This window comes from Cydia amplana, chromosome 1, assembly GCF_948474715.1.
Source record: "Cydia amplana chromosome 1, ilCydAmpl1.1, whole genome shotgun sequence".
Classification (NCBI taxonomy): domain Eukaryota; kingdom Metazoa; phylum Arthropoda; class Insecta; order Lepidoptera; family Tortricidae; genus Cydia; species Cydia amplana.
The window spans coordinates 13,271,245-13,288,827 of NC_086069.1; the positions used below are offsets into that span (position 1 = coordinate 13,271,245).

At 39.5% G+C, this 17,583-nt stretch overlaps 1 protein-coding gene across 1 annotated transcript; it reads right to left on the reverse strand.

The window, feature by feature from the left end:
* LOC134653317 (syntaxin-like) lies at positions 1–6,263 on the reverse strand. The gene is made up of 7 exons (XM_063508646.1): positions 6,000–6,263; positions 5,398–5,508; positions 3,199–3,292; positions 2,803–3,057; positions 2,408–2,481; positions 1,754–2,002; positions 1–172 (listed from the first exon to the last, which is right to left on the reverse strand). The coding sequence occupies exons 1-7, from the start codon at positions 6,033–6,035 to the stop codon at positions 101–103; spliced, it is 891 nt and encodes a 296-aa protein (XP_063364716.1). The 5' UTR covers positions 6,036–6,263; the 3' UTR covers positions 1–100.
* Between the last annotated feature and the right edge of the window lie 11,320 nt (positions 6,264–17,583).

The window sequence follows — 17,583 nt, forward strand, 5'->3', positions numbered from 1 at the left end:
CGCTCATTATACCATGCAGCCGGACAACAGCACGGTGTGTGAGCGAGACAGAGCTACGCATGTCTATAGCTCTCTCCGCTATAGCCGCCATAGGGCGAGCCTACGTGTAGATGAGCACCAGAAGGACTATGAATACACCCACTGAGATGCATATAATCAAACCGATTTTTTTCTGAAACAAAAGACGAATTACTTTTATTTCAGATTTAATATAAGTAATATCTGGGTGACCGAGCTTCGCTCGGAAAACATATAAAAACTCGAAAATGCGCTTTTTCCCAGAGATAAGACCCAGCTAGATCGATTTCTCGCCCCCGAAAACCCCCATATGGTAAATTTCATCGAAATCGTTAGAGCCGTTTCCGAGATCCCCGAAATATATATATATATCTATCTAATACCTTTAAACGAGCAATTCTTGTTTATTTATTTATTTATATGTAAGTATATATATTTCGGGGATCTCGGAAACGGCTCTAACGATTTCGATGAAATTTACTATATAGGGGTTTTTGGGGGCGAAAAATCGATCTAGCTAGGTCTTATCTCTGGGGAAACGCGCATTTTTGAGTTTTTATATATTATGTTTTCCGAGCCAAGCTCGGCCTCCCAGATATTAAATAAATAAATATATAAATAAACAAGAATTGCTCGTTTAAAGGTATTAGATAGATAGATAAATAAGATAGATATGCTGAAACGTTTGGAGAAAAGCACAATACATATATATGCCTCGGCAGGAATAGCAATTCGAGGATTCGTCATCTTTGTCGACTCAGCTTCGCATCGTCCGACAAAATCGAATTTCATCCACGAGTTGCCATACCCGGCCTATATAATGTACAGTCCACCAATTTGATTCGTAGGCCACTGTAGAACCTTGTCGCCTTAACTATTTGGCATAGGTATGACATACATCACTCAATAAGCACTGTCGTAGAAGATCAACAAATTGATTAATTATGACATGGTTCTACAGTGGCCTAGGAATCAAAATTGTTGACTGAACATGTACAAGTATCTATGTGTTTTATTGAAATAAGAAAAAATGGAGCCAAACATTGACTAACAGGCCAATTTAAACGTACATGTAATGCCACTTGCAGGCTGAGGATTCGTTTTAAACGGACGACCTTGGGAGTCCGTTTAATTGAATCCGAAGCCAGCAAGTAGCCTTCCGGCCGAGTCATATATAGTGCTTTTCTCAAAAATGGTGCAAGAAATAGAAATATTTTACAGAAGCAACGTTATAATTTTCACAGAAAAAAATACAACCATTAAAAAAATTTGCTTGCCGCCTTTAAAAAAAAAAGAAGTGTATTTTTCTGCTGAAAATACGCCAACCTATTTGAGACACCTAAATAGTCGCGGTACCAACATTAAGCCTAGTCTTCATTCATAGTAGTCATTAGTCTGTTATAGGCTTTATAATAATAAGTGCTGATCATCTGTTTGGCTGTTTAAGGGACCTATGCCTTCATTTGATATGGCCATTTAAAGTTTTAAAAAATTATGAACTCGTTAAATAATGGAATTTGTATGCGACATTGCAGTCCCGAAATCGAGACTGCAATGTTTTTAACTTTTTAATTTTTTGAATGACCATAAACTACGCACTTCGCGACCTATTTTTTAACCGGCAACGTCGACTTTGCCGTCCATTTTTGAGAAAATCTCATTTAGATATCAGCCTATATTCGACAACATAATATTTATGACCACCAAACATAGTAGGTACATGTTACGTGCTCACCTGCTTAGTCTTCTTGCGGAACACGTTCCCCTGCAGCAGTTCGTGTCCACCAACCCCGACGTGCTCCGTGGCTTGCAGCGCGAAGTACTCGACGCTGTCTAACTGATCCTGCTGCGCGGCCACGAGATGATGCAGCTGTCCGAACAAGTCTCGGACATCCACGAGGGCTGCTTCCACTTTTGCCAGCTCCGCGCGACGTGCCTCTGCCTCGCGCAGGCCTCGCCTCGCCTCGCGCGTTTCCGCTTCGATCTGAAGAAACCAACAAATTGCAATGTTGTAAACTTGCTCGATATGGCCTGCCCTCAGTGTTGGCCGAAACGTTAATGCAATTGACTATTTTTGACCATTATAAATTGAACCGTAAACTGTAATCCTCCGTTACGGATTAAGGTTCAATTTGTACTGGGTGATGGTCAATTGCAATTAACGTTCAGCCAACACTGCCTGCCCTGCCAAGCATTGCTTAAACTTTTGTCATTAATCAGTTACTTACCTACGTGAGTGTTGACAATATAGGTACCCCTGCAAACGTATGATCTGTTAGAGTTAGAGAGCTGGACGGTCGACTCAGTCTTAACAAAACTACATATTATTATGTAAGTATATAACTATTATAAGGACACATTGGAAAACCTTAATTGTGTTTGGACTCACATTATCGACGAAAACTTGGAGACGGTTGTCGTCCAACAGTCTCTCGCACTCCTCCTCTGTAATCTCTGAATTAGCTGAAACATACAATAAAATCAGTACCTATATTGTATATGTTAATATTAACGTAGGCAATCGTTACAGGCCGCACGGCTGCGCCAGAAAGTTGACCGCCGGAAAGAATTATGAAAAATAAATAAAATTTTACGTTACGTTTTAAACCGTTTTTGTCTTTATCAATTTGTTGCATAAAATTGCAGATTTCACATTTTTGCTTTAATTTCGTGTGGTTGAACATGTCATCATGATTGAAGAATTATTAGTGCCTAATAGGTACTAACGATTTCTGAGCCAAGTCGCGGCCAGTTATTTTGATTTTCGGAAGGTGTACTACTCACTAAGAGCCAGTTGATCCGCAAGCAATCGCCGCCGCGCAGCACGCAATTCCGATAACGCACTATGATGGTGCTCTAGCGCTGCTGCGTAGCGCCGGCGGCAGCAGGCCGCCTGCAGCCGCGCCGCGCGCGCCGCCGCTCCACCCACGCCTGCAGCAGCGGTGGTTGCGCGCTGCTCCAGCTGCCGCAGCGCTCCGCTGGCCTTCAGCCCCAGTGCGTGCGCCTGTGTCACCACGCTGTCAGCTTGCTCCTGCATCTCTGAAACGTGACGACACGATTCAACTAGATTGCATGCCAACTACACCATCGTATAACGACAATTATGAATTCTCGACATTTAGGCACTAATGCAAGCGCCATATTCCGAGTACATAGTTTTTGACTATATTTGGGGCATACCGGGGCTGGTGTGGAAGGTAGGATGGGCATGCAGCGCACGCAGCCGCGCCGTCAGCGCCGCCAGCTCGCCCGCCCATCGCACAGCCGACTCCGCCTGGAAAGTGAAAGAAGTTTTTATTTTATTTGCACGGTACAGTCGACGTCAAAGTCGCCGTCGTCGACTCTTTTGCAATAAGGCGTAAAATGTAAATTGAAAATTTGACGTAGACGTATTAGGAAATTAATGGATAACGACGACGATGGATGACGATTAAGCTGATATTCCAAAATTTGGGCTCATCTATTTTGAATTGTAACCACTTTTTATGTCACTCAAACAAAAAAGCATTAAAAATGCATATGATCCGTAAAACTTTATTGTTGTAATTTTGCGACAAGTGGATGCCTTTCTTAACAGTGTTTTATTTCAGTTTTAAAACGAAATCTTCTGTTCCGTGTAGTTAGATGGAAAAATGTGTCATTTCATTCAATAACACATTTCATTCAATGACATACATAACGACTTCCGCACTGAAACGACATTATGAAAATCAATTTATGTGATTCTAATAGCATTACTAGAATACATACATACAGATTTAATTAATATTTATAAAGATGAGAGAGAATTAAGTATGTGATATTTATTGCAAGATTTCCACAATGATTTCCGATTGCTCCTTCAACAATCAGACAATTAAAAAGCAAGAAGCATTTAATGGTGATGGTGATTCTCGCGTGGGCGGTCCCGTGCAAATATTGGCCATCGCAGTTCAGTGCGGGAATGCCCCTGCGTGAACTAGGCCCAGGGGTACAAATGTAGAAAACCATTTAGGTACCATGAAAATTTACAAGTTAGCTTTGTTTAGATATATGGATGGTTTGTATTTTTTTTAATCATATGTATGGTAGGTACCTATTGATATAATATAGTGAATTAATATTATCACGATTTACCACATCGTACGCATAAAACAGCAATATATTTAATGTAAGGTGATTCAAGAGTACCTATGTATCAAACAGTTTAACAGTATGCAGTATCGATTAGTTCACATCCATAAATGCAAGGTGTAAGATAATGTGCATCGGGGGTCAAGTGCAGCAGATAATGGTGATGTCAACGCAGACGCGTAGGTATTGTTATAATATTACTAATATCGGCAGTGATCTTACGTACCTTACTCTTTCAAACGTATGTCTACATATCTTATATGTCTTTCATACGTTTGAGTAGGTACGTAACTTACTTACTAAATGCAGCTGTAGTCCCTTTTCGCGTAAGCATTGTGCACTATATTTAATGTCACTCACATGAGGTCGTGTAGATACAGTGTGTTGTTGTTAATGAACGCGTCGTGTAAACAATTAATTAACTCGCTAATGAACGGCGCGATGAACAGCAATTGGTGCGCGTGGCGCGATTCGTCCTAGCCACCAATTTCAATTCAAATTACATATTTGAGCGGAATTTTGATGAAACATCCGGTAGTACAAAGTATTATTCGGAAATGTTAAGCGAGATAAGTCAAAATCTCAATTTGAGGTTAACGTAAAACCCATAAAGATATAGGTAGGTTAGGAAAATTTGATTGAATTGTTTGAATACATTGTAACAAAACAGTACTTAGTACAAAAAAATCTGACTTATTATTAAACAGTTTTCTACAGACAGTCTGATATTAAAATGATTAAATATTGACAATTCCCATCCTTCTCCATAAGGTAATTACTGTAATTAGATTAGATAATCATTAGTGGTAATTAACCTAGCCTATTTATTAACAAAAATATTATTATGATTAGGGTAAATATTTATTACGTCAAATAAAATTGTTGACTCCGCACCAACACAAAGCCGCACGTTTTTATAACCGTGTTAATGACAGTGCTGAATAGAGATAAATTTTATTTACATGCCTATTACTTTATTTCATTTAGGTACATTCGATGACAACACACCCTCGAATTAATGTTTGCCTGCCTGAAGTTGTATTGAGAAACTATGTACCTATGCAGTAATAATAAGTTTAGCTTTAATTAGTTCTGTCGCAACAAAAATTTTAAAAATTTGCTCGTTTTGTATGTAATTTTAATTGCTACATTCATTTTTCTATTTATAATAACTACCCACCGACTCAGTGGTAACAATGATGTGATATAGTTGGCTGTAATACGTACATAACTAACATAAACCTATTTGTGATAAAACATAGGTACCTCTTGCAGCATTGCTTCCATATCTGGCGGCAGGCTTCTCGCCGCCGAGCCCTCATCTTCCTCCACTGGTAATACCGTGTCCTTGTAAACGCCACCCGACGCCTCTGCTCGCTGGAACATACAATGCAACGATTATATATAACGTATATTTTGTCAATCATAAGAAGTTGTAAAATTTAAACTGCATTGTATTTGCTTGGCTTAATAGCTGTATACATATTTCTCATAGCGTAGCAGTACTTACGCGTGATTAAATCGGTAGAATCTTGACTAACCAGAACTGCATAATAACCACTGAAGGAAAATAAATATCATACTTATACCTATTCAGAAACATGTATGACGAAGACGGCTGACGACGACAACGGGCGGCTTCGGAGCGGAAGCTCTTGTTAACCTGTTACATTGCCCGCGCCCACGGATTAAGACACCGAGATTCACAAAAGAACGGCTATTACAGGCACTTTCCATGTCAACAACGGCTCCGTAAAGTCTATCTCAATATTTGCTCGGCTTTATTATGATGTCACGTTTAGCAAAGTGTTACACAGGTGTTTGTGAGCAAGTAAACATAGTGAGATACTGATGATTACGCTACTGACCTGCAGCAGCTCGGCGAGGCGGTCCTTGCTCCGCATGGCGAGATAGCGGCCGGTTAGGCGCGGGCGCGTCGCGGACTGCGTCCTGCGCGGTGCGGCGCGAGGTGACGCACTATCTTATCACACTGATAACACCTGATATCGCGATACTCAGCCGTCAGCAGCGGCACTCGCCGCGGGGTTGCGCAGCACTGAGCGGCGCTGCTCGATCGAGCGCGAGCGCGTGTGCCGGACTCATTAGCGAGCGGGTCAGCGTCCGCACCGCCGCGCCGCTCGCGCAACGACGTTGAACTGAAGCTTCTGATATTAAACCATACTTAATCTAAAGGGGCCCCCTGATTACCAGTTCGCCGGACGATATCAGTCTGTCAGTTAAACGCAAAAGGTGATTGCTCCGAACAACTGACAGGCTGAATTCGTCCGGCGGACTGGTAATCAGCGGGCCCCTTCAGTCTTCTTCAACCTAATAGCGTTTTCCCGGCCTAGCGTCAGGGTCCGCTTTCCTGCTCAGTCTTCTCCACTTTGCCCGGTCTTAGGCATCCTCAGGTGTGAGATTGTTCTCTTCCATGTCCGTTATCACGACGTCCAGCCAGCGCTTCTTGTCCCTTCAGTACTGAAAAAATATTTAAAATAAAAAAGAAAGTTTTTAAGGTTATATCTTCACGAGTCACGCAAATGGTATCAAAGACTGAAGTCACTAGAATACCATAACTTGGACCACAGCGTGCACTAGCGTCTAATAAACTTATTTAGAAATAAGTATTTTACAAATTTTAAATTGGTTATAAGAACGTTAATGAGACGTGGCAGCTGTAGGTAGTATAGGTTGTATTAGGAGCGCCGGCGCTGACCCCAGTAACCGCAAATCTTATACATAATGAGCCATTGTTTGTATGGAAAACTGTGTCGTTCATCTATTTGCATAGAATTTAGGTACCTACTTACGTGTTTATTTCGGTAAAACTTCCATGAACCTCGCCAAATCGATACGACTTCAATATTGCGAATTTACATCTATAAAGTAACTATTCTATCTGCCGTATTCGAACTTCAAGATATTCACAAGAGACGACACGTACTAGATCCATTCTAGATACGTATAGTTTAGATTTCAACTAGTTCTCTTTTGCAGCGCAATTCGGGCAACCAATGTCACTTTTACGATAGATCGTGTTAGATATCTCTTAGATGTGAATTAGATCTCTAAGTAATATCTTGTGGAAATCGTTCAAGAGTACCTATCTCCAGAATCGCGGAAATGTCAAATTTGACAGGTTAGATCTTAAACATATCGTTATCGTATCTTGGCTATGTCTAAAAGATATCTAATAGATGTCTATTACAAAATCCGAATCGGGCCCTATATCTTCTGTTTAACGTACCTTGCTACATAAATATATTAAGCAATCTCTTAGTAGTATGTTGAGCGCATATTACTTAAATAAAGATCCCTGATCTGGATTGGAAATTCCCACTGAACCGGATGTTGACTCCACTTTACGTACCTACACAGATCTCACGTAGCCCACATCCGGTTTTTATTGACATAGTAAAGTAAATTAATTAGGGCTTAATAAGTTAACTTTAAAACTACAAAGATATTCAGTATTTAGCTTTAAAGTCCTTAAATAAGTAATTTGGAGCAGAGGTGCCAATGTAGCAGTAGCAAAGTAGGTAAATCGTGAAGTCAGTGTGTTTTTTGACAAAAATAATATTTGGTTTTATCGGGGACTGTATTGTTCATGTATAAGTTGTTCAAAAGATAGGTGCAAACTAAATTTCAACATTTTAAAAATGAAACACTAAAAAAAACAGAAATGAGTAACAACAAGTATTTAATTGTCTGCATCAAATTTTAAGTCAATGAGATATACCATCAAAATGTTTGATTAAATGGTATGCAATTTTTGGAGGCAACTGAACTGACCCACGTATACTTGTGAAAAATAAAGCCCGAAGAATACAAAGGATTACATCACAATAAATTTACCTAGGTACTTAGAATATGGGAGCTAACTTTAATGGTGTAAATAAATGCAGTGGTTTGACTATAGCTGCAGAAATAACTGACCCCTAGCAAACAAGTTTCTATGACTATAAATTTGGTAATTTATACCTAGTTTCTACATCTAGGCATCTCTGATAGCCAGATCCCAGAAAGGTAAAATTGTCCAACTGACATGTAATTTTAGTAGGTAGGTACAAAATCGGTACCTACATATACATATTATAACAAGGATGATTGGGTAGTAAAATGGCCTATCGAATAGGGAATATTACGCGAAAGTTTGCGTAGGGGGCGCCACTCCCACAATAAGTCACAATCTAAGGGTCTATCTACCGCAAGCGAGAGAGTCGAAATTTTGTTATCTAACCTCTCTATCACTCTTGCATATTCGGACAGTAAAGAGGCAGATAGCTCAGTTTCGATTTCGCGTTTCCCGGTAGGCCCTTTGTAAACAAACCGCCTTGATGTATATACCAATGTCATATTTGATTGTCTGTGAAAACTTGTCAAAAAACAGTATAAGGTACAGTATGTATAAGTTACTCTATGGTATACTTATCATATAAATTTAATTAAGTATAGAATAGTGCGACTCCACAGTCAAACAAATGTAGTTTTGTGGAGCTTGGTCCTTAACAAAAAAGTTGTAATTTTTGTGTACCTAATAAGTAATAAATAACTAAAATTAAAAAAATTACATTTTAGTATCTGGGATATGGGATATAAAAACAAGTTTATGTCGACTTGTTCGTTGTTTTCATAAAAATAAATTTCATAAGAGTTTGTTTCTGTATTCAATTAGTATGGCATTGACCATTTACCTAAACAGACGTCATAAGCGGTTTACAAGTATTGTTCATGGCTATGGTGACATAATAATAAAATAAACCCGGCCCGGAGGGCCTGATTCGGATTTTGAAATAGACATCTGTTAGATATCTTTTAGACATCGCCAAGATACGATAACGACATGTTTAAGATCTAACCTGTCAAATTTGACATTTGCGCGATTCTGGAGATACTCTTGAACGATTTCCACAAGATATGGCTTAGAGATCCAATTCACATCTAATATATATCTAACTCTATCTAACGTAAGTTGGTTGCTCGAATTGCGCTGCAAAAGAGAACTAGTTAACGCAAAAGGTGAAGGGGCCCACTTATTAACAGTATCGGCCTGTCAGTTAGAACCAAAATTTGACAGTTCCTAACAACTGACAGGCTTATACCGTCCGGCAGACTGGTCAGTGGGCCCCTTAATACATTTAGGTACTTATTCGATGCAGCAAACCGACTTGTTTCTGGTCTAAAGGGTATATACCATTAACCTTTAAGTACTCATTAAAAAAAATCGTCATTTTCCTAATCAGAACAGAATGCGACACCGAATATTAACCGGGGCTTAAACGGATCCCCGCTAATTTTGTTACACCTGTATACCTATAAGGTTAGGTACCTACTTATAGAGGATTATGTATTAGGGAATGGAATGATTCGGAACTTCAAACATATTATATTGGCACATAAGCCAAGATTTGTATCCACGACCTACGGATTTAGGTACAGGCGTATTCTGATTTTATTAATAGGTTATGAATTAGATCTGGATTAGTTATGGATCTAATTCATGACCTGCTATTAAAATCAGAATACGCCTGTTAGTTCGGTCTGACGCCTGACGGTCGTGCGGTCAAATGTCAGAGCTTTACCGCGTTTACCTCTTATCCCTTTCCCAAAAAAGGGGCGTAGAAAAAAAACATGTACAAGTAGAATTTTATTTTACTTATTTCGAAAATCGTCGTCATGTATCCCGTGATTTTTGGATGTACTATACCTACTCACTGCTTTTGGATTTCTGATCCTGTATTGTTCAGGTTTGGTCAAAGTAGATTGTTAGTTGTTACCTACGCCAGTTATAACACCCTTGTAACCTAATAGTATGTTGTGAATCAAATTAAGGTCCCGGGTTTGATTCCCAGTGAGTGCATTTATTAGTGTGCTTACTGCTTATACCTAACGTTAATGGGTCATGGCTGTTTTCTATGTAGGTAAAAATATTTATGTATACCTATACCTACCTATATCCTTTTATATGCTATTATATAAGCAAATGTGTTTTCATAGGTAATACTTCGTCCCCTGCCATACGGCCACATCTAAAAAAATTATGATTATTGGAGATTAAATCTTAATGAAATTAAATTTATTAATGTTTGTTGAGAATGGGTTACATATTAAGCTTAAATTAATTGCTACTCTAGTAGTCTCACCAGACTCTACCTTTTCAGGCGTAAAATAGAGTTCTAGGTTTCTTTAAAACATTTTGATGCCCAAATTAGCAATGTCACCATGTCACTAAGTTTATTTACTGAATTAGTGACGTAGAGCTATATGGTTACACTTGCCTACACCATTACCATAAAAAAGATCCATATTATAGTTGGTCAAACCAAACTGGCAGTAAATAAGAACAAAAAAAATAAAAATCCATACTCATCCTTTTCCTTTCAGTGCTAGTACTAGTGTAAGACAAATTGCCGTATTCGAACTTCAAGATATTCACAAGAGACGACACGTACTAGATCCATTCTAGATAGGTACGTTATAGTTTAGATTTCAACTAGTTCTCTTTTGCAGCGCAATTCGGGCAACCAATGTCACTTTTAAGATCGATCGATCTGTGTTAGATATCTATTAGATGTGAATTAGGTCTCTAAGTAATATCTTGTGGAAATCGTGTGGAAATGTCAAATTTGACAGGTTAGATCTTAAACATATCGTTATCGTATCTTGGCGATGTCTAAAAGATATCTAATAGATGTCTATTACAAAATCCGAATCAGGCCCAAAGCTAGTATGATTATCTCTGTCTATGTTTGAAATGAGACAGTTCTTTGACAAACTATAAATGAAAATATAAATCAAATCTTCCTAGGCTAACCTTGCCTACTTCACCTTGACAGGTCAGTTGTATGAGTTTAATCGATTTCTGAACCCTGATTTATTTCGGTATGTCATCTATCGGCAACCTCGGTAACTAAAATGTTCATGATTGTGGAGCGGTATTTCTTTTATTCAACCTAGCTAAGAGTGCCTGTCGAGCAAGTGGTTTGACGCTCGGCCGACAGATGGCGCTGCTATGTACCTGTTTGCCTTTAGTGCCGGTACAGACGGACTGCAAGTACTGCAACCCGGCTGTAATTTGTATGGAAACTGTGCAGTTGGCGTGCAGTTTGTGTGCGGTTCCCATATTAATTGCCTATGTTGCAGTCTACTCACTAGATATGCGACTTAGTTCTTGGACATTGGATAGGTGATTCAGGAGGCATTCACCGTCGGCGTCGTATTTAAGTGACACGTCAACCACAATATTTTCCGTTTTTATTAGGGTTCCGTACCCAAAGGGTATAAACGGGACCCTATTACTAAGACTCCGCTGTCCGTCTGTCACCAGGCTGTATCTCACGAACCGTGATAGCTAGACAGTTTCTGTTGCCGCTATAACAACAAATACTAAAAACAGAATAAAATAAAGATTTAAGTGGGGCTCCCATACAACAAACGTGATTTTTGACCAAAGTTAAGCAACGTCGGGCGGCGTCAGTACTTGGATGGGTGACCGTTTTTTTGCTTGTTTTGTTCTATTTTTTTGTTGATGGTGCGGAACCCTCCGTGCGCGAGTCCGACTCGCACTTGGCCGGTTTTTAGTTTAGACATGCGCGCCGACCCTAAATTTGCCGACGGCGGCGCGCCGGCGCCGGCGTGTAGCAATTTTTCTTTCATTTAGGTATTACGTACTAAAAGCGGCCAAGTGCGAGTCGGACTCGCCCATGAAGGGTTCCATATTTAGGCGATTTATGACGTATAAAAAAAAACTACTTACTAGATCTCGTTCAAACCAATTTTCGGTGGAAGTTTACATATAAAGAATAACGTTCATAGGCTATTCACATCATTCCTAGATAACAGAAAACAGACAGTTGAGGTCAAAATTGAGGGTAAAAACCTCAAATCCATGGCGGGTAAACTAGAACTAGGAATACCTCAAGGTTCGTCGCTCGGAAACACCTTGTTCTTGATGTTCATCAATGATCTTCCTATTTCCCTTGCTGATGGTACGATGGTGCTGTTTGCTGATGACACCACTGTGATAGTAAATGCGTCCACATACCCACTGCTTGAACAAAAACTGTCACTGATATGCAGCCAACTACATGAGTGGTTCTCGGCAAACGGTCTCATCCTCAATGTCACGAAATCCAACGTGATTTTGTTTTCAACCGGAAACAACGCAAATATCCCACTGATACAGAGTCCGATGCCACGCTGTGACTCAACCAGGTTCCTCGGATTCATAATTGACGCCAAACTGAACTGGAAAGCACACGTAGACCAGTTGTGTGAAAGGCTGTGCAGTGCTTTATTTGCACTGCGCAAACTGAAACCAATTGTTTCTAGTGATGCATTACTTCAGATTTATTATGCATATTTTTACTCAATAATGTCGTACGGTATAATTTTGTATGGTAACTCAACAAATTCAGACAGTGTATTTAAACTTCAAAAACGAGCCGTACGTATCCTGGCAGGTGTGAATCCGAGGTACTCATGTCGAGAGTTGTTCAAAAAGTACCATCTATTGACGTATTACTCGCTTTACATATACGAGGTAATTATGTTCACGCGTCTAAATATAAACTCGTTTAAACGTGCAAATATGCCCGGTAGAATTACCCGCCAGACGGGGAGATTACTACCAGTGCCGCGGCGGCTCGCATTGTTAGATAAGTCTCCGCGAGTGATCGGCCCGTCGCTGTATGAGCGACTACCCGCCAACCTCAAAAACGAATCCTCGAATGACAAGTTTGCACATAAACTGAAAGAACTTTTAATAGAAATGTCACTATATTCAGTTAAAGAATATAGCGAAAAATAATTTATTATGAAATAATTTTATATTGATTTTATACCTACTTTATTATTGTAACATTTAATTTAATTTTATATGAATTTTGACATTTCCATTGATATTATTATTATTATTTTTTCGTTACCTATTAAGATCGTTGACATTTAATATATTTTTATTTTATTTAAATAATCTGATGAAGTTATTTACAACTGAGTGTTTTTTTTTTGTAATATTTTTGTTTTTTTTTGTTCTTGACATTCGACAATACCTAGGTTGGCCCTAGCTATGTATACATTAACATTTCTTTTTATTATGACATTGTTTTATTTGTAAATTTTATATTCTTATATATATTTTTTTTTCTTTCTGTTTTTAATGTTAAATTGACGATCTTTTAATGAAAGCCTTTGTTTTATCCTGTTGTGTAAAATACTGTGTCTTTTTCTTTAAGAAATAAATATATCTAATCTAATCTAATCATGGTAATGTACATCATATATTTTTTTTAGTTTTATCATTCTCTTATTTTAGAAGTTACAGGGGGGGGGGGGGGACACACATTTTACCACTTTGGAAGTGTCTCTCGCGCAAACTATTCAGTTTAGAAAAAAATGATATTAGAAACCTCAATATCATTTTTGAAGACCTATCCATAGATACCCCACACGTATGGGTTTGATGAAAAAAAAATTTTTGAGTTTCAGTTCGAAGTATGGGGAACCCCAAAAAATTATTGTTTTTTTCTATTTTTGTGTGAAAATCTTAATGCGATTCACAGAATACATCTACTTACCAAGTTTCAACAGTATAGTTCTTATAGTTTCGGAGAAAAGTGGCTGTGACATACGGACGGACAGACAGACGGACAGACAGACAGACAGACAGACAGACAGACATGACGAATCTATAAGGGTTCCGTTTTTTGCCATTTGGCTACGGAACCTTAAAAACTGCGATTATTGACCGGATTTCTATTGCAAAAGTGAGCAAGGCTTTCCAGCATAACAAGCACGCTATGCCAGCGTGGTTCTTGGACCGGCAAATACCTACTGAGCAAGCTGGTTTCGTACCTGGGCGGGGGACACGGGAGCAGATCTTTAACGTGCGCCAGATCATCGGGAGATGCCGTGAATGGAACAAACCGCTAGTCTTATGCTTCATAGACTATGCCAAAACATTTGACTGTGTCAGATGGGGAAACATGCTGAACGTGCTCTCTGAGATGGTGTCTCCGCTCATAAGGCACATCTCATAGAAAATCTATACGCCGCAAGTACTGCCAGAGTCCGCATCGAGAGTACGCTGTCAGGTCAGTTCAAGCCGGAAAGAAAAGTGAGGCAGGGCTGTATATTGTCGCCTAAGCTCTACAATATCTACGGCGAATACATTGTACGCAAGGCCACCGAGAACTGGGACGGCGGCATATCGATTGACGGGAAGACGATATGCAACCTGCGCTATGCTGACGACACTCTTCAGCCGAATAGAAGCCGAAAGCATCAAATTAAGACTTCACGTCAACCATGCAAAGACCAAGCTGATGTTTGTGTATCGCAAAAAACCTCCTCCCAGGCGCGGATCCACCGTTGTGGGCACGGTGGGCATGCCCACAACCCTAAATAGTATGTCCTATCGATTCCCTGACTAGCCGATTTTTTTACAGACGCTTTGGCAGAGGAACCTTTCGCAGAATTTCATTGCGAATTAACCTATTGATATGCGAGTTAATTTTACTAGACTGATCGTTTGGTACCTATAATAAGTACCTAATTATAACTGTCACGATTACCCGAGTAACCATTGGTTGAAAGATGGTTGAAAGTGTTGAAACACAGTAGGTAGTGTGATCAACTGGTAGTCTGGTACCTATGAATTAGAAATTCTCGTAATTTAATATCAGCTGACACAGAGTTCTAATTATTTGCAAGCATAAAGATTATTTACTAACAGGGGCAATTATTTTTAGCTTATGGGGTCTTAGAAATCTTAAACATTCACAAATATTAGTACAATTTCCTAAATTAATAATGCCAGCTTTTAAAACTGTCACGATTACCTTAGTAACCATTGGTTGAAAGTGTTGAAACACAGTAGGTAGTGTGATCAACTGGTACCTATGAATTAGAAATTCTCGTAAGTTAATATCAGCTGACAACAGAGTCCTAATTATTTGCAAGCATAAGGATTATTTACTAACAGGGGCACTTATTTTTAGCTTATGGGGTCTTAGAAATCTTAAACATTCACAAATATTAGTACAATTTCCTAAATTAATAATGCCAGCTTTTAATTTACTGGTGTATTTAGGAGTTTTTTTTTTCCGCGTTGATGCGTTGCATTTATTTTTATATTTATCTATGTATAAAAAGTGTTATCTGTGCATCAATGAATCAATGTTGTAAGTAACGCAATTGCTAAATCACTAATTTACCTGTAACTTTAGTACTTTTAGTAGTCTACTCTACAAGCTCAAAATGATGAAAAATAGAGATACTGCACCCAAAAATACGTGTGATATCCACTGTGATACCTGATTCGATTCGGAATAATGTCTAGAAAATGTATTCGGAGCGCACATCAAAAATTGCTAAAGTTATAATTATTAACATTAAAAAATACATAGGTATGGTATTTCGTTTTTGGCCAGTACATATCTCATAAACTAATTGGCGTGAAAAGGTAAAATGTTTTAAAGGTATTAAATATTCATTAAAACATTTGGAAAAAAATAATGGTGTAGGTATGGTGTATTTTAAACATGTCAATACATGTACTACTGTTAGAAATTTCTAGACATTATTCTGAATTCAATGAGGCATCACACGTATCTCTAGGAGCAAGCAGTATCTCTACTTTCCACCACCCTGAACTCGTCGACTAGACTATCTACTTAACGAAATCTTTAAAAAAACGGGCCAAGTGCGAGTCGCACTCGCGCACGAAGGGTTCTGTACCATTACGCAAGAAACGGCAAAAAAATGACGACTAAAAGTTCCTTAAACGAGAAGATTACTCTGCCAAATGAAATCCTTAGTACAATAATTGTTCTGCTAATTAACACAAATATCTGGGTGACCGAGCTTCGCTCGGAAAACATATAATAACTCGGAAATGCGCGTTTTCCCAGAGATAAGACCTAGCTAGATCGATTTTTCGCCCCCGAAAACCCCTATATACCAAATTTCATCGAAATCGTTAGAGCCGTATCTAATACCTTTAAACGAGCAAGAATTGCTCGTTTAAAGGTATTAGATAGATAAGCGAATTGAACGGTATGTGAACCAAAACTAGAAAATGTCGTCTGTGAATCGATAATCTGCGAAAAATTGCTCGGAGAATCATAAGGTACCCCCCTAAAAGACTTGTGACGTCATCACGGTCTATTGAGATCGGGATGGTCGTTCAAGAGTCATGATTGTTCATGAGCGAGTACGACACCTAATACTCTGACTCGTACTTGAAGATTTTTGGGTTCCTGTGACCACAACCTTTTTTGAGGGCTGGATCCGCGCCTGCCTCCTCCACGAAGCTTAGAACTAAAGGATCTCGATTGTGTTAGGGCCTTCACCTACCTTGGCTCACTTATATCTACTATATCTAGCGATGGTAGCTGTGACGGAGAGATTATCCGGAGGATTCAAATAGCGAAGGGAGCTATGGCTCGGCTTGATAAGATTTGGAAGGATCGTAGCATATTAAGAAGGACGAAGGTTAGACTTGTGCGTTCTCAGGTTTTCCCATTATTTATGTATGGTTCGGAGACATGGACTAACCGAGCCATTCTGACCAAACGTATTAACACGTTTGAGATTTGGTGTTGGCGCCGGCTTCTACGAATACCGTGGACGGCAATGCGTACCAATCGGTCCATACTGGAGGAGCTACGCATTAAACGCCGGTTGTCAACGATATGCCAGGACCAAATGCTTTCATACTTCGGACACCTCTCACGTCGCTCTCCGGATAGCCTGGAAAGAGTAATAATGACGGGCCAAGTTGAAGGCCCGAGACCTCAGACCTCCTCCTACTAAATGGTGTTCTCAAATCACGGCACCTATGCAAACAAAACTGCACGAGGCCATGCGCTTGGCGGGGAACAGAACCCTATGGAGGAACCTGGTCTTCAACAGAAGGACATGATGTCACGATCCTCAGTATTGGGGGACCGACTGAAGAAGAAGAAGTTTGCCAGCGTGTTGGAGAAGATGTTTTAATGGTAGGCACATGTTTTACTCTACCGAACTCGTACTACGCTCGTAACTACTCGAACACTGCAAGAGCTTAGATCGCTTGTTTCTGATGCTGGACCTGATTTTACAGTCCTTATCAATAACCGGGTCGCGCCGCGGCGCGCCGAGTGGACGAGCCGGCGGCGGCGGCGCGTATGTATGGCGGCGCGCACGACTATTTTAGTTACGAGAAATTTTAATTTTTGTCTTCGGTTACCGCAATAGTTGATGTGGTTATGAAATAAAAACTATGGAAACAGATTATCGCGTATAATTAGTTTAATAAATACAACCAGACGTTTCGAACCCTATAAAGCAACAGAATGCAGGGGTGTACCTATAAGCTGACTGTGAACGTCTGACGCCTTTTGTGTTACAGTGGCCTTCAGATACGTAGCTTTGGTTTCAAATTTGCACCTAAATATCATAATGTCATTG

Bases quoted from the DNA above. Each gene is read 5' to 3' on its own strand.
- LOC134653317 (XM_063508646.1), bottom strand. From the start codon at position 6,035: ATGCGGAGCAAGGACCGCCTCGCCGAGCTGCTGCAG. The intron at 2,482-2,802 runs GTGAGTAGTACA...TGTATGTTTCAG, and splicing joins TGCGGATCAACTGGCTCTTA to CTAATTCAGAGATTACAGAG. The intron at 2,003-2,407 runs GTGAGTCCAAAC...TGGTTTCTTCAG, and splicing joins TCCAAGTTTTCGTCGATAAT to ATCGAAGCGGAAACGCGCGA.